Raw genomic sequence first — 18136 nt, forward strand, 5'->3', positions numbered from 1 at the left:
TTTGCATGAGAGAACGTCTCTTGGAGTCTTCCTTCACGCGGCGAGTATCTCAACCCTAACAATGTTAAGCCAAAGACAATGGTGATGTCATTGATAAGGACCACATTACACACAGTATTAAAAGACACTGACTTGGATTTTTTAACACTACTATTTCTTTCTAAAAACACAGGTAAATCCCAGCACTCAGGGCCAAGGAGGCTGAGACAGGAGAACTGCGAGAGTTCAAGGCCAGCAGGGGCTACATAATGAGTTCAAGGCCAGCCTGCACTACATAGCAAGATCCTGTCTTTAAAAAACAATCAATTCACTTGGGAGACTGAGGCAGGAGGATCGTTGCAAGTTCAAGACCAGCCTGGGCTACAAAGTGAGCTCAAGGCCAGCCTGAACTGCACAGCGAGACCCTGTCTCAAAAAGACAAAAAATAAATAAATAAAAAGTAAAAAACAATCAATTAATCAACCAACCAAACAAACAAAAACACAATCAAGAGTTTAAAGAAAGTTGATTTAAAAACGAAAAAAGAGCTAATTTGGTTAATTCTGCCTCAAACATGTCACAGAGCAATGATTAAGATCCTTTGTTTTAAAACTCTCAGATAACCAATTCAGTTCCAGATCTAAAGTCAAGAGATCCTGCCAGTGACTTCTGCAATGAGCAAGCTACAGGCCACACTTCACCAGATAGGCCCCAAGGTGTCAGGATCTAAATTACCCAGGGCCTGAGCTCAGGTCTACAACTTGCACTTTTGGCCACATCAACAGTTAACAGTCCACTGCCAGACAGCAGAAAGGAGAAAAAGAAAAAAATCAAAGTGCTTATTCAAAGTTAGTCTTCAGTATCTACAAAAAGCTGATCTTAGGTTGATCTACAAACATTATACTGAGCACATCTACTAGTAGCTGTACATAATTCATAAACTATGTGTGCAGCATGTGCTCTGTCTTTAGAAAACATCAAGATGGAAAGCAAGTAAGTAAATGACCAATCATAGTATTTTAAAAACATGAGTTAAAGGCAGACCAAGACTATCAAATGACAATCAGGGGAGCAGGTTCAGGTTCAAGACAGCACACATGGGGTGTAAAATGTTCAGCCTTGTCACATCACACACACACACATACACATACACACATACACACACCCAGGGGTGAGATCTCTCTAGTCAGAACTTCAGTTCACACAAGGTCACTGCCATGGTTCCTAATACCCATGGTTCCCAGGGACCTCCCTCACTATATTGTTCTCTCTTCCTTCCAGGCTTGGTCACAACCCCTTCAATGCCAGCCTTCTGGAGACGCTCTTCCCCCTCAGAAGGGTAGTCTCCCTACCAAGGCCCTCAGTCACCTCTGGCTTGCTGTCCACCACGTCCACCTCAAGGTTGACTTCTGCCTGAAGGGTTTTCTGCTTCGCCTGCTCCACTGCCAAACTGAGCTTTTGTATGTAGGACTGCAGCTCTTCTGGGGAGTCCATGTTCAGCTCTATCAGAGCTTTGTGAAACTGATCCATCTGGCCATCCTCCAGGAGCTCCTGCAACCAGAGCAGTCATAAAATGTGCGAACGCAAGCAAGGAGCAAAGAGAACTGCAGCAGAAGGGGCTGCCAGGGCTCCCCTTGCCTCCCCACCGCAGAATCAGGTCTCCGGTTCGTATGACTGCCCTCCTCCCCAGCTGTCTGTGGACTAGCAATGCAAAACTAATCTATGATGACAGATGTCTGAAACGCTGTCACCTTTGTGGGGAGTAATTATTGACTGAGAAAAGACATAAGGGAGCCTGGTGATGCTGTTTCTCTGACAGCAGACAGGGGTACGAAAATTCATAGAGATCATACTTAAGATCTGTGTTTTGCATCATGCATGCTACACTTAAATCAGAAAGCCAAAAAAAAAGGAAGGTAATTACATGGCAAACACAAATCAGTAGAGCTGGAGTCCACAGCTCTTTCAGAAACACTTGCTGCTATGCTATACTCTATACTAATGATCACAATTCCAACCATTCCCTTCGACTCCTTTTTAACCCCAAAGGTGACTTTCAAGGCCCATTTTATGGCTGAGAAAAAAATGTACAGGAAGAAAATTTCCTTAGAACCACTTTGCTGAGCAGGCCAGGGACCCACCCCAGCACCTGCCATCACCTGCACGTAGAGCAGCCGCTCCAGCCGCTCCTGATCCAGCTGCAGCTTCTCCTCCCGCCGCCTGGCATTGAGTTCCTGCAGCCGCCGCAGCTGCTGCAGCCGCCTCTCCTGCTTTTCCTCAGATGTCAGAGTGCTGCCCAGGAGCTTGCTGGAAAACGGGAGCTGCATCTTGTGGACGTTGTTCTCGTAATAATCTGGGCACCGCCACTTATGCAATTCTTCAAAGAATAATTTTGCAAGTTACGAAATGGAAACACTATCAACACAAAAATCAAAAAGCCAATACTAGCCTAGCAACAGGAGGCCCTGGGTTTGATGCCCAGCACTAGGAAGAAAAAAAAATCCCATAATTCTAGATACAGGTAAGATGGAGAAAACACACCCCTGCCAATTCTGAATCCATTCAGTCAACTAATGCAGCCATAAAACCTATACATCATGCCAAAAAATAGACTTGTTCTAAACAAATTGCTCATGCTCACTTCAGCAGCACACGTATTAAATTGCTAAACGAAATTCTTCAAATGGCAGTCCTACTAGAAAGAAGTCTGGAACAAGAATGAAGGGAAAACAATAAAAATTATGAAAATCTGATAAAACACAACAGAATAATCTCATCATGAGTTCTTTAAAATACGTTTGATGACTGGAACTAAAATTTCTATCACTGCACTCTGGGAAACTCAGGCAAGAAGACCACATATTGAAGCCCAGCCAGGGCAATACAGTGATTTAGCCCCTTAAAAAGGACTAGGGATGTAGTTTAGTGCAAAGACCCTGTGTTCAATTTCCAGTACAACAAAAATAAATAAAATAAATTTTAAAAAACTTATCACTGATGGCTCCCAATGTACACAAATACACAACTCCAACATATACAGGGAAGGAGGAAGGACCTTAGTGCTAATATTCCTACATTTTTCTGGAAGTAGTAAATATTGATTCTAGGTAAATGAAAAGTTCTATTTACTGTAATCTCCAAAGTACTTTTTAAAAAAAACAGTAAAAACATAGATAAACATAATTTTTTTTCCTTTGGTAATGGAAATCAAACTCAGGACCTCACACTTGCCAGGCAGGAGCTGTGTCACTGAACTATATGCCTGACCAAACATAAAAATAAGAATGGAGTAACAAAAAATAAAGCCAAAATAACCTAAAAAGTAGGAGAAACAAAGGAACAATAAACTGAGGGAACAACAACTAAGAAATAATAAAATGGGTCTAAATCCAAACATGAGTAAGTTAATTCTAAATGGTCTATAATCTACAAGGTAAGAATGACATCATGGACTTTTTAAAAATGACTCAATTACTAAGAAACTCACTTTGAATACTGTGATACTGGTAAATAAAAAGTAAAAGGATATAAACTTGTATCATGCAAACCCTAATCAAAAGAAAGCTAGTCATGAGAAGCCACTTTGAAGATATCAATATGTAATACAACCACCATTGTTAATTCCCTACCACTTTGTTTGTAACTCTGTATTGTCTGTATTGTGCTTGTGATATGTTGTAAAATGTTGTATGTCTGTTAATGTTTCCCTCCTTTTATCCTTAAAATAAAATAAAAAAAAAAAAAAAAGAAAGCTAGAATGACTGTATTAATGCTTAAAGAAGCTTCAAAGTAAAGCAAACTGCCAGGGATAAAGAGAGACATCACACAATGATAAAAGGTCAACATGGCAACAAGACTTTAGAATGCTAACCACATGCCAAACAAGAGTCAGATACCTGAAAGCAGAACTGGGCTAGGATGTGCGTCGGGGCAGAGGACTTGCCTAGTATGTGCAAGGCACTAGATTCAATCGCTAATGTAAGAATAAAAACAAAATGCCCCCGAAACACAAACTCACTGAACTGTAAGGAAAAACAGGGACATCTACAATTCCACTTAACAATTCAACATACCTCAGTACCAGAAGAGCCAGTAGAAGGGGAATGCACAGGGATACAGAGGAGGTGAACACTACTATCAACACCAAGGGTCTAAGTGACACCACAGAACATGATACCCAGCAGGAGCACAACACACATTTTTTCAAGTATATAAGAAACTTTTGCCAAAGCTGACTATACCCTGGGTCATAAAACAAAAAATGTGTATCAGACAAAGACAGTTTTTTTACTATAATGGAATTAAACTAGAAATCATAGACAATTAACAGGAAAATCCCCAAGCATTTGTATACAAAGCAGCACTTTTTTAAATAATTAATTGCTTAAGTAGTCTTGAAGGAAATTAGAAAAATATTTTAATTTCAATAAAAATATAACAAAATTTGTGAGATGCAATAAAGTGGTATTGATAGAAATATCCACAGAATTAAACTGTTCTAAAGAATGATACAATAATCTAAGCTTCTATTTTAGAAACCAAAAACAATGCAAGTAGAATAATAACCTCATCAGTGAGGTCACCTCAATAGTCTGTGTCTATTCAAGAAATTAAATTCATAATTAGAAACCTTCAGAAAAAGGAATTCCTAGGTTAGGCTCAAATGGTACCACTGAAAAAGTCTATCAAACATTTAAAGGAAAGAAAAATTATCTTCAATTATTTACACAATCTTTTCAGAAAGTAAGAGAGCACTTCTCAACTCACTTAATGAGACCAGTATCACCCAGATGCTAAAAGATAGTACCAGAAAACCACACGCTGTGTCCCTCATGAATACAGACACAAAACAATCCACAAAATAGTACCAAATTAAAGCTAGCAATATATAAAAAGTAATACACATGAACAAGTTGGCTGATCCAAAACAATTAAGGCTGGCTACGTATTTAAAAAGCAATCATAGCTGGGCATGGTGGCACATGTCTGTGATCCCAGCACTTGGCAGGCTGAGGCAGGAGAATCACTGCGAGTTCAAGGTCAGCCTGGGCTAAGTGAGTTCAAGGCCAGCCTGAACTACATAGTGAGACCCTGTCTCAAAAAGACAAAAAAAAAAAAAAAAAATCAATATAATCCCCCATATGAACAGCCTAGAGTAGAAACAATTTAAGTCTTTAATCTTACTGTTAAAACATATGATTCTATATGACACAGCAATTCACTTATGGTAGAGAAATGAAAACTCAGATTCACACAAAAATTTCTACCTAAATATTTACAATAGCTTTATTCATAACCACCAAAAACTGGAAACAAACCAAATGATCCTACACGGTGGATGAATAAACAAGTTATGGTACTCTCATACCACAGAACACAGTTTTACAATAAAAGAAACAATCTATTCAAATGTCCAATGATTTGGTTGACTCTCCAAGTCATAATGGTAAGGTTAAAAAGTTTCAAAGGTTACATTCTATTTGACTCCATTTATATGACATTTTGGAAAAGAGGAAACCATAGTGACAGCAAGTGAGTAGCTGCCTGGGCTTGGGGTAGGGTAGGATATGACTACACAGAGAAAGCATGAAGGGATTTTTTGGAATGATGGAGCTGTTCTGTATCTTGACTAGGACAGCAGTTACATGGATCTACACAGAGAACTACACCCCACAAAACAAGCCAATGTCAGAGCACCCGAAGAACAGAGAAGCAGGAGCAGGGAGCTCCGAGGGCTTCCACTGTGTTATCTGGCAAGCACCTAAGTCTCTGACCTGAAAGTTTTACTTTTTTATTTTATTTACTTTTTAATTTAGTTTTGTTTTGTTTTATTTTATTTATAGTGCTAGGGTTGAACCCAGGGTCTCCCACAGCATACAGCACTCAGCTACACCTCCAGCCCCACAAACTGTTTGTTTCCACACCTTTCTCTGTAATTTCTTTTACTTCAGGAATAACAGGTGCTTAGCAAATGCCTTCTAAGACACAGCTCTTAACCCCTACTCCACTGTATACAAAGATGCTTAGGATGGTAGATAGTAAATTTTATGTTACAAGCATTTTGGTTTATTTTACAATTATTATTATTTTTTTTAAAGACATCACTTTTGGGCCAGGAGATGGCTCAGTCAGGGAGATAGCTCAGTGGCACAGCACGTGCCTGGCAAGTGCAAGCTACTGAGTTTGATTCCTGGTACTCCCCACTCCCGCCAAAAAAAAAGATACCACTTTTGGCCTTCTCGAGCTCAAGAGAAATCACCAACTTCATTGCCAACAAGAAAACCCATCTATACCCCATGAGACAGTTTATTTACAATGGTACTACTCATAGTCCTTTGGTTTTACCTGAATTATTTAAATTTAAGAGGAACACATTATGTTTTTCACATTTGTGGGATTAAGACAACAGCAGTTAGAAGTATTGCCAATGTAGCTATGCATGGTGGCACTCACCTACAATCAACCCTAGAACCCTTAAGAGACTGAGGCAGCAGGATTTCAAGTTCAAGTCCAGCTTGTGTAATTTAAGAGATTTAGTGAAACCCCGTCACACAGTAAAAACTTAAAAAAAAAGGCCCAGGGATGTATCTTAGTACAAAGGCCTGGGTTCGCTCTTCAATAACCTTCACACCACCCTCCCCAAACAAAGTATTACTAATGTAAAAATCAAAATTGAAGATGAGTCAAAAAGAGAAAGATATGCTTCTGGAACACGGGTTCTATTCTAACAATGTAATGAAACAACTTAAATTGTTTTCAAATTTAAATTGCTTTTAAACTACCAAGTTCTATTCCCTCTTAAAAATGTTTAACTTCTGGAGAAAGCTGAAAGTTGTACAACTCCAAGGCCTGTACTGAAGGGAAGTTATAAAAGATATCATCTGTGAAGGGAACCTATTTATGTAAGTTCCTATAGTTTAAGAAAGTGAATGAATATTAAAAGGGGAAAGGGGGTACTACAAAACTAAGGAGTACAAAAAAGTGAGCAAGCAAGAGTCACACAGGTAATAGTTTAAGGAACACTCCAAAGGTTGACACCATCTAAAAGCTGCAGGCAGGCACCCCTCAATCACCTTCCCCGTAGTCCTCAGCGATGTAGGTGTGCTCGTGCAGGATCTCCTCCATGCGGCTGAGTGTGATGGCTGCCAGGTGGCCAGGATACTTCAGCTGGAGGAGTCGCTGGAGGTAGCCCGCTGCCTGGCTTCCTCCGAGATTGATACGCTTGCAGTTTTTGGCATCTAGCCTACAACCAAGCAGCAGAAAACACATGGAAATTTTTGGCAACATGGAAGATAAAATATGAAACATCTTGATAGAAATAGGAAAATGTAATGCAGACAAAGAAATCAACAGGTACAACACACTCAAGTTCCCTTGGCACAGTCTCTCACCTAACGTGGGAATTCTCAATCCATACTTAGACACAAAGCCGTCTGAGTTCAGGCCAGTCTCAGAAGGCAATGAGGCTCAATAAAAGAATACACACTCCAATTTCCACTATAGGTCTCAAAAAACTCCATGCATCTATTCTGACTTCAAGAAGCAGGCTGCTTTATAGTTTACAAACTGCTACCACCCACTTCATATGACTCACTACATATTTCTCAAACTGTGGTACTGGGACCAAGCATTGCAGAATAAGCTGGGGGAAATGTCAAAGCCAATTCCCATGGCCCATATGTTTTGGGGTGGGCCTGTGAACCTTCATTTTACCAAGTTTCCCAAGTGACTCTGAGACAGGCAAGAGTTTGAGAACTCCTCGCCTACACAAACCACTTCTACTGACGGAATCAAAGTAAGTTAACGGCACATATATTATATTGGTTTACTGTAACCTCTTAAGAGGCAGATCCCTTCCCTATGAAGCAAAGGAGAAGAGAACCTGAATAATTTTATTTCTTAATGTGAGGAAGTGTAGCAGAGCTCTAGGTAACTGCTGCATAATAAAATGTTGCTATGTCGCACCTTACCAGGAGATACCAGCACAGAATAAGATATGCTCCAATTTGATCATTCTTTGGTCTTCAGGTAAAATAATTTTCTCTCAAAATAACAAACATAACACTTAATTTTTACATTATCTGCTTTCAGATAATGTAATATAGACCTCAAATATAGACCTCCATACTTTAGGAATGTTTGGTAATGCCTAAGAATTACTTTTGTCTTCACAGATTTTCATGGAACATTCAAGACAAAGTCCCATTATTAGTTTCAATGAATTCAATGGCATTCATTTTGACTTAAACCGCCATCATCTATAGTACCTCATTTCATCTTCAGGGTAACCACAGAAAGCAGGTTCTCCCCAAATTCACGTTAGGACACTAAGGAAAAAGGTTAAGGACTGTTATGCTTGTATCTAGATGTCCCCCTAAAGCCTCAAGTGGTCACAGGTGGGCTTTTGGAGGTGGCTGGATCTAGGGAGTATGATGTTGGGATCAAAGACGTGATGCTGGTATCAAGGGTGTGGGTGCTGGAGATAAAATATAAGACAGAGACAGAGGGATGGTATGGTTATTGTTGCTGGTCACTTGTTTGCTGCTTGCTGTCTACTCTGATTTGTCATGAACAGTTTATCCTCTGTGATGCCCCTCTACCATGCTACCCTGCCCTATGAGCCAGCCAACTATGAAATGAAACCTCTATAAACTGAGCTAAATAAACTTTTCCTACCCGGGTATAGTGGTGCACTCAGGAGGCTGAGGCAGGAGGATTGCTGTGAGTTAAGGCCAGCCTGGGTTACAAAGTGAGTTCAAGGCCACCCTTGAACTCCATGGCAAGACCCATCTCAAAACAACAAGCAAACAAATACACCTTTCCTCCCTTAACTTCTAAGTGTTGGCTATTTTGTCTCAGCAACAAGAAAAAGTAAAACAAGGACCTCATCCTTAGCAGGGCTACAAATGCAGGCTTTAAACTCCAAAGCCAGCTTTTTATGCAGTATAACAAAACTTGGGAGGGCATAAGCTGACCTAGTTGGTCTCTTTCTTATTTTTTCCTTTCCTTTTTTGTAGTACTGGAGATTGAGTCCAGGATCTCTGCACTGAGTTACATTCCCAGCCTTTTTAAATTTTTTAAAAATTTTGGGGCAGAGTCCCACGAACTCATGAAGTTGCCCAGGCTGGACTGAACTCAAAATTCTTCTCCCTTAGCCTCCCAGAATGCCAGGATTACAGGCGTGCACCTGGCTTTACTGAGTCTTTTATCAAACAATGAAAGTCAGTCAAACTATAAGGCAGGAAGACTTACATCTTATCTTTGCCTTTTAGTCAACTCAAAATTTTAGTAAGTGCTTATTATATATGTAAGGCACTGTAAACTGAACAGAATAGTATCAACATTGGTGATTAAAGGGATTTACATTTCAATAAATAAGTGACCCCAGAAGATAGTCTAAATTAAATTTATTGAAGTAATTTATTCAAAACATTTTCCCCCAGTGCTAGGGATCACACTCTGGGCCTCACGCACACTAAGCAAGTGATCGATCACTGAGCTACATTCTTAGCCCTATTCAAAACATTTTTATTCAGTGCCTACTATCTGCAGGTACTGTGTTAGCTATCTCCCCATAAATCAGAATTACAAAATCCTATAACTATGGATTTAGACATAAGAGACCACCTATGTCAACTCTCTTCAGAATGTTACCAAGGTCAAGCAAAGTGATGTACTTACAGTCGATCAGAGCTAAACCCAGCTCCATTTTTAGTCTAATACTTGCTCTTTCCATTCCACCTTTACAATAGGCACTAAATAAATGTTTCTTTAATGTGTCTCAAAATAGCACTCAAATGCCACAAGTACAACTCACCTTCCTTCTAAGATGGGCAAAATATGGGTACACTGGTATCCAGATGAAATGATGAGTCCACTGGAAATCGAGTTCTTCGGCTTATTGTGGTAGAAGCTAAAGAGGCTGTCTATTCCATAAACAACCTTTGGGATTCCGTAACACTCAAAAAGGAGCTCAGACATCATTTGACGTGAATACAGTGGATTACACACGGCTTCTGTCAAAACTATGGGATGATCAACACAGCCCTACTTTGAAAGAAAACGGCAAATAGATGAGTGATAACAGAATACTCTTTTTAAAACATAAAAGAATCTCAAATCTTTGTTATAGGGCAATCTGTTTTTGATCTCTAATCAAAAACCTTATAAGAAGCAAGCACAGCAATCTCTACTGGAGATTGTTTTAAAAATATGAAAGTAGGGTCAAATTTAAGGTTATTAAGCCAAAAGTTATCCAAAGTTTGAAGAATGCATGTTGGTCCTATCCTTTAAAAATCTCCAGAGTCTAAATGGTACTTACCAACTCCCTTGCTGCTTTTTACCTAAGTCACTATCACCCCTCACCAGGATTACTGCAACAGCCTAACTGGTCCCTGTTTCCTTGACAGTCTATTCTCCACACAGCAGGATGATTTTCCTGAGATATAAATCATATCTCTCCTCTGGTCTATGCCTTATCATTGCTCCCCATTTCACTCAGAGGAAACGCCTACAAGGCGTGCTGTTTGTCCGTTCACTGTACCTCTAACATCCTCTTCCAGGCAGTACCTATTCCAGGTACTTTCCCCTTCACTCTCGCTGCACTGCAACTAGGACGCCGCCACGCCCCCGACTCTGCCTTTTCACTGTCCTTTCCCTCTAGCTGAAACACTTTCCCTTCAGATACGCAAAGGGCTTCTTCCCTCAACTAGGTCTTTTGTCCCCTCACACATCACTTTCTCCACCAGTCCTACCAGACCACCATACTGCAGAAATGTAACTGCCTCCTCTCGTATCCTGGCACAGATCATGTCTTTTCGTACTAGAGCACCTTTCCACACTAACTCCAAAAGTACAGTGTTCACAGATGTATTCCAAATGCCTAAAAATGTGCCCAACAGCGTAGCTGTTCAATACATACTTGTTAACAAATGAATCAATTAAAGACCATACGTGCCCTATGCTCCAAGAGAAAAGCACTGTTCGGTCACTGCTCATATTGGGCGTACACACGCCAGAGGCTAATATGTGATCGACTGACTAAATGACAATGGGAGCTGCAGTGACATCTCTCAGAGAGAGACTGAATACAGACAAGACTTCATCCCGCCCCTCCCCGCAGCCCACCCCGCCTTCACCTGTGAGGAGACACCCAGGTGCTGGAAACTGTAGTCGAGCAACAGCTCCTGCAGCTCCAGGTTGACCGGCACGTTGCGGTCGAAGGGCGAGCGCAGCATCCAGCGCAGCGGCTCCAAGCTGCCCAGCGCGTTGCCCACCTGCGGACCCGTCGCGCCCCGAGCCCCGCCCCGGCCACGGGCGCACACGGCGCGGAACTGCAGACGCGGCTCATGGCCCGGGTCTGCCCCGGGGCACGCCCAGCCAGCGCGAACTTGGAACGACCCATTGTCCAGGACCAGTGGCACCGGCCCGTGTGCCACCGGTCCCGCCTCTAGTACTGGGTCCGGAGCGGCACGGGCGTCGCGGAACGGGAACACGTTCGCCGCCATCTTGGATAGCGCCGGCCCCGCCCCTCGACGCGGCGTGCGCTGTGACGTCACAAAAGTCCCGCCCTCGACGTGACGCGATGCGGCTTGGGGCTCTAAAGTGCTTCGAAGCTTCCCCTTTTCCCGAAATTCTGCCAACCTCTCCGCCCGACTCGCTGTGGTAGTCTAGGCCGCTGCAGGAACCGCTAGCCCATGCCCATTCTGGCTGCAAATCCGGCCGTCGTTTAACCTCGCCCCCAACTACCCATAAATAACGCCCCTTCACTCCAGCAGGGTCGGCAGCCAGGAAGCCCCGCCTCCGGGGCGGGACGCCGCTAGGTCCCGCCCTTCCCTGGCCTCCAGACCGGGAGCCAAACTTGGTGCGGCACCGCCTCCTCACTGGCCTCGCCTAGTCCTCCCCTGGGCGGCGCCAGACTGTTCTCTCATTAAGACCTCCAATACTGAAATGAATCACTGCTAGTTGATTGTTTGGTATGGGAATCTAACTCAGGACCTCGCGCTTAGCAGGCGCAGCGCTGCTGAGTTATACCCCCTACCCCGCGCCTAGTTGACCCTTAATATGTATAGTCTCCCTTTTAATAGCATAACTCCCCACATGGTCATCTCGTTAGATGTAATCATGTCACCAAGTTCTGACGAATGGGAGTGAGAGGAGGAAATGAGACCCACTCCAGGTTTTAACTCCCTAAAGCGTTAAGCATGCTTTCCTAAGTCGCCCTCCGCCTCCACCATTGGGGATTGAACCCAGGGAACGCTAAACTGTATCCCAGCTCTTTTTTTGTCTTTGTATATTGAGATAGGGTCTCGCTAAATTGTGGGCGGACTTCAAACGTGGGATCATCCTGCCTGAACCTCAGCCTCACGAATAGCTGGGATTACAGGTGTAAACCGTCACACCCGCCTTTGTCACATTTTCCTTTTTTCGCTAGCTGAATGGATAATAAGAATCAGAGCTGCTACCTTGAAGCTACCCTACCAACTTTGGAAGACTTAAATTTAAGAAATAAAGCTAATTAGCCAGGTGTGGTAGTGCAAGCCTGTAATCTCAGCTGCTCAGAAGACTAAGGCAGGAGAATAACAAGTTCTGGGTAAGCCTGGGCAACTTCATGAGACCCTGTCTCAAAAATAAAACTAAAAACGGTTGGGATTGGTAGAGCTGTTGCAGTGTGCAGGAGGTCCTGAGTTCAATCCTCTGTCCCAGAAAAAAAAAAAAGTTAATTATGAAAGATGGCTTTGTACATTCTGAGCAAGAGATGAGTCCCTAAATCTTTTTCAAGAGCGGATTAAATGTCCCTGTACAACTTTTTATTTTATAAGGAGTCTCCTTTTTGTTTATTTCAGATATAGCCATGCATCAAATAATGATAATTCGGTTAACAATGAATTGCATATATGCCAGTGGGCCCATAACATTCTATCGCCCAGGGACATGCCATAGCCATCTGAATTTGTCCAAAAACACTTCCTAATGTTTGCAGGACAAAATCACCTCGCAATGCGCATATCCCCATCATTAAGCAACGCATGACTACGAATTTTACTAAGGGAGCCCCTAACTGTCCACCTGTTATTTAAATATCCCTACCATTTCACTTACATAAAATATGGTGTCAGTTTCCATTTCCTGAAGAAGACTGTGGGCCGGATCTGCCCCGGCTTGGCCAGCTGCCCCTTTATTTCTGCAGCACAGCTGTCATCCTGGGTGCTCGCTTCCCATCACCACAGGAGTTTCTGACCTCATTTGTGTTGTGTCCCGTCTCCTACCTCCTGTGTGCTTTTCCTTGGCTTTTTCACTTGTTTTAGAATAGATCACAGTAGATTCTAGATTGTAAATGACGGTGCTGGAGTACACTTTTGAAACCTTGAATGTCTTTTAAACACCTTTGTTCTATCTCAGTGATTGTTGGAGAGTCTGGCTGAATTCTAGATTGGATATCATTTTTTCTTTAGAATTAAAAACACATCCCATCCCATCCCATCCCACCCCATCCTAACCCCTAGTTTTTAATGTTGGTAAGAAGTTTGAAATTGACCTTTGAGGGGCTGCGGATTTAACTCAGCGGCACAGCGCCTGCCTGGCAAGGGCGAGATTGTGAGTTCGATTCCCAGTACCGGAAAAAAAAAGAAAAGTTGACCTTTGATTTTTTTTTTCCTATGTGAACATATTCCTTCCATTTGGAAACTGTTAGATATTATCTTTGCTTCCAAGATTCAGAAAATCCATATATGTTGGTGGGGATCTATTTTTGTCCACCAGGCTAAGCAGTCAGCTGTCCCTTCTCAATACAGAACGCAAGAGCTTCCGTTCTAGGAGGTCACCTGAATTATGATGACCCTCTCCCTGTTTTCTCTTTTCTGTCCCTTGGAACTATTATTTGAGGTTTAGACATCCTAGATGACTTCCCTAAGTATATTTTTCTTTCCTTTCTCTCCCTCTCTTTGTTTGTAAAATAGTTGCCTTTAACTCTTTTGGTCTGTTTTTGGTTTTGTAGCTTTTGCATAATGTATTCGAATATTAGGTTATTTCTCTTCTTTTTCTTGCTCTGAACTGTTACATTCTTCAGGTTGGTGCTTTGCATTTTATCTTTCTTCTCTTCCTTCTCTTTATCTAGAAATCCTATTAGATACATTATGCCTTCTTATTCCATCTTGAATTTCACTTAGTGAATTTCAACTCTTTCATAGTTTCTATATATTTGTATCTCTCTACTCATGCTGAGATATTCATTCAGATATAGCTTCTAACGATTTCTTCAGTGATTTTAAGATATCAATTATTGTATTTTTAACTGTCGAATCTCTTTTTCAAAGATTTTTCAAATCTGGCTGGGTTGTGTGTGTGTGTATTGTTCTTTTCTTGTTTCAATTGATATGCCTTGAATAATTTTAAAGCTATTTTTCATAGTATTTATCAAATTATTCCATCATCTGAAATGCTTAAGAGGCTAGTACTGCATTTTTTGTGTGTCTGTTAACTCACTATATCAGTGATAAGGTCATCTTATAGTTTTTAGCTTTTTATGACTAACTTCTGTGAGAACCCCTGACAGGTTAGTTTGAAAACATGAGCCCTGGAAGAACGAGTACAAATGCGTCTTTCAGATGCCCCAGAAGTACGTCAGCTGTAAACTTACATTTTATAACAGTTTCCTGGCTGGGCATTTCTAGACTGGGAAGACAGTTAAATTTGAATTCTAAGCTCAGGTGAGGAATAGGCAGGTGATTACTAATTCTCTTGGGAACTGTTCTTTCTCTTTTATGAAAGAGATAAAGAGTAGCAAACATCTCACTTGTACTCTTGTGCCATAGAAAGATTTTCAGCCACTCTTTCAGTAAAGGAAATGCCCCTAGGAAGTCTTCACTTTATCTGAGGCATGGTTCTGACTTTTCATGACCTAATGTCAAAACCTCACGCTGTGTGTGTGTGCGCACGTGTGTATGTGTGTGTGTGCATGTGTGTGTGTTACTGGGGATTGAACCTAGAGCTTCAAACTGAACTAGACACCTAGGTCCCCACCCCTTTTTAAAATTTTTGAGAAAGGGTCTCACTAGGTTGCCAAGGTTGGCCTCAAACTTGGGCTCCTTCTGATTTAGCTTCCCAGAGTGCTGGGATCACAGGACTGCTCTCTGGACTTTCATAGATATTAAAGCTAAACTTCCAAATTACCGATGACAATAAGCCAATCTCAGCAAATGATCATGTAATTATCACTCTGATGTCTGGTTCTCTCTTAGCTGTTTGCATCTAAGTAGTTCTTTTCCTACTTTTTCTTTTAGCTTAGCTCTGTATTTAAAAGGATGTCATATTTGACCTAGCATTTTTAGATAATAGTAGCAAAGTGCCTTCCAGGTTCTCTATTCTACAGCACTGCTGAGATTGTGGTTTATTCCTTACTTGGGTTTTTTGCTATGTCTAACACTTTCAATGAAATCACCCCTTGCTTTTATAGTTATGAGTCTGCCTGCAGGTTGGACTGGTTTCATTTCATTCAAATTTCTCTGACTCTTGCTTCTGCTTGAGTACTCAGATGCTCCCATGGGCATTTCTTTTCCTGCCAAAAGGGCCTTTGGTTTTCCTAGAAATATCCAAGGGACATCCCACATGTGTGTTTGCAAACTACCCTTCTCTTTGAACCCTAAGGATCCTTCCTCATCTCTCACTGAATCTTTCCAAGAATGTTCCACACCGACTTCAAGGTCCCAGGATGTCTCAGATATTCTTGCAGACAGGGACAGTTTCCTACCCTAAGCCTTCCCTGCTGTCTTTTCCCTTAGAATCCTTCCTCTGCCAGGAGGCTCCTCACTACCTTCTGCACAAGACTAATTCTGGCCATGCTTCCAGGCTATGGGACAATAGACAATGATGGGTCGCTCGATCTGACAAAGCCCCAAAGAGGGAAACAAGTGATAGAGTCTGAGTGATCAGCAGCCCCTCCAAGAGTTTCCCAAAGGCCCAAACAGCCTTGAGATTCTGAGGTTCCTTCCTCTTATGTATGTCCTGCTACCCCTCGATTTACTCGATGTGGGGAGAACAGGGTTCAATTAAGAGCAACAATTCTGTTGAGGATCCTCTTGAGCTTGAGGCTTGGGCCAAATGACATTGTCCTTACTTGGGTCTCCAAGACCTATCCCAAGACCTCTGTAGGAGGTGTCACTGGAGCCCTGTACACAATTCCCTAAGTGCCTACAGCTCTCATGCATAGCAACCCTTTGGCTTCTTACTGCAAAGTCCCTGGGGCTCTAGGTGCTTTTCCTCACTGCACGAATATTCTGGGGTGGCATGGGCTGGAAGTGTGGGTAGTTAACATCCATGTTGTCAGAGCTCTGACAACAGGAGGCAGTTAGAGGATAAACGCCTTCGCTCCCTTGCTGCTCAGATGTACCTTGTCTGAAACCTCCATGAGGCCTCAGATGGGTAAAGCGTGATCACACACAGGAGCCTACCTGCCTATAAAATTCCCTGAATTGGCGTTTTTCCTTTTCCTTCCCTGTCTCTCTTCTCCCAGTGCTACTGTGTTTTCTGGGATCAGTCTTCACAGGGACCATTTCATTCAGATATATCGTATGTGACACCAGAGTCCAGTCTGTTGCAGAGGAGACCCAAAGCAACCGGCCCCCTTTCAGTCCCCATGTTTGTTCCAGAGTCGCCTCTCCCCTTTCCTTTGCCTGCTTCACTCCGGTGTGTTCGCGGTCTCTCTCTCTTCATACACCCTCTTCACCCTTAAGGCACCTTTAGAATTGTCTCCCAGTCCTTGTCTCACTCTTTGACAAGCTTCCTGACCTGTTTCTCCCACTCCAAGATTTAAGGACAAGTGGTGCCTACATCTCCATGCCTGGTCCAAGTCAAGATGCCATTTGCTGGGAGTAAACAAAACAAGTTTCTCACTTCCTACTTTTGTCTTTTATGATCCTCAGTTCCTGGACATCATTTTCTTCTCCTCTCAGGCTATATTTTATCCACCTTGACTCCTCTTTTTCTCCTCTTTCTTTGTATAACTTTAAATACTGCTGTTACCCAAAGTCCTTGCCCAGGGCTCTTTTTTTTCAGTCACCTACTTGGCCCAGTTGGTCTCATACTTTCCTCTGACTTCTGACTTCACTATTCTTAATGTGTTAATAACCTTTTTAAAATACATTAATTAATTAATTAATTAAACACAATATATTACATGCATTCTATATAAAAGTTTTGTGTTAAATAGTGGAGATACAGAAGAGAGACAGAATATGTCCACTCTTATAGATTCCTGTGATTAAAGATAATTGCTATATGCTGGGCGTGGTGGCTCACGCCCGTAATTCCAGCACTTGGGAGGCTGAGGCAGGAGGATTGTTGTGAGCTCGAGGCCAGCCTGAGCTACAAAGTGAGCTCAAGGTCAGCCTGAACTATATAGCAAGACCCTGTCTCAAAAAGTCAAAAAAAAAAAAAAAAAAAAAAAGAAAAAGATTAGTGCTATAGCTGAGTGTGGTGGCATACACCTATAATCCCAGCACTCAGGAACCTGAGGCAAAAGGACTGATGAGAGTCTAAGGCCAGCCTGGCCTACAATAGTGAAATTTAAGGCCAACCTGAATTGCATAGCGAGACCCTGTCTCAACAAGACAAAAAAAAAAAAATTAAATCTTGAGTTTAGATGGTGGATATAAGTATATGTTCAGTGTAAAATTCTTTTTTTTTTTTTTTTTTTTGAGACAGGGTCTCACTATGCAGTTCAGGCTGGCCTTGAGCTTACTTTGCAGCCCAGCCTGGCCTTGAACTCACAATGATCTTCCTGCCTCAACTTCCTAAGTGCTGGGATTACAGGCGTGTGCCACCACGCCCGGCTCACTTTTTTCTGTATGTTAGAAATTTTGCATAATATTTAAAAGGAAAAAAATAAAACAGCTGTGGGAAAGGCACCCAAGGCTGGTTCCCCGATGTCAAACCAGCCCCACCACCAGTGCCTTCATCTCCCCCATGCCCCCACTGACAGTGAGGACTGAGATTCCAGGGGTCTCCCCCTGCTTGATCAAAGTGTCTCTCTGGCTTTTGTCTCTGAAGTGCATCCTCTTCACATTCTGAATGGTCTCTCCCTCCCTCCCTTTCTCCAAGTGCTGTGCATGGGGAACTGATCAGTCCCTGCACAGGGTAAGTCATGTAACAGACATCTTCC

General features: G+C 42.2%; 1 protein-coding gene across 1 annotated transcript in view; it reads right to left on the minus strand.

The window, feature by feature from the left end:
- The window catches only part of Actr5 (ARP5 actin-related protein 5 homolog (yeast)), a 32557-nt gene extending 20794 nt beyond the window's left edge, over positions 1-11763 (minus strand). Inside the window, exons 1-5 of the mRNA XM_005392530.2 lie at positions 11118-11763; positions 9797-10026; positions 7053-7222; positions 2139-2356; positions 1348-1530 (exon numbers count right to left, since the gene is read on the minus strand). Of these exons, the coding sequence (XP_005392587.1) occupies positions 1348-1530; positions 2139-2356; positions 7053-7222; positions 9797-10026; positions 11118-11486 (1170 nt within the window). The 5' untranslated portion in view covers positions 11487-11763. The remainder of the gene's footprint in view (positions 1-1347; positions 1531-2138; positions 2357-7052; positions 7223-9796; positions 10027-11117) is intronic.
- Between the last annotated feature and the right edge of the window lie 6373 nt (positions 11764-18136).

The sequence above is a fragment of the Chinchilla lanigera genome, unplaced genomic scaffold (assembly GCF_000276665.1).
Source record: "Chinchilla lanigera isolate Chin_1 unplaced genomic scaffold, ChiLan1.0 scaffold00044, whole genome shotgun sequence".
Classification (NCBI taxonomy): domain Eukaryota; kingdom Metazoa; phylum Chordata; class Mammalia; order Rodentia; family Chinchillidae; genus Chinchilla; species Chinchilla lanigera.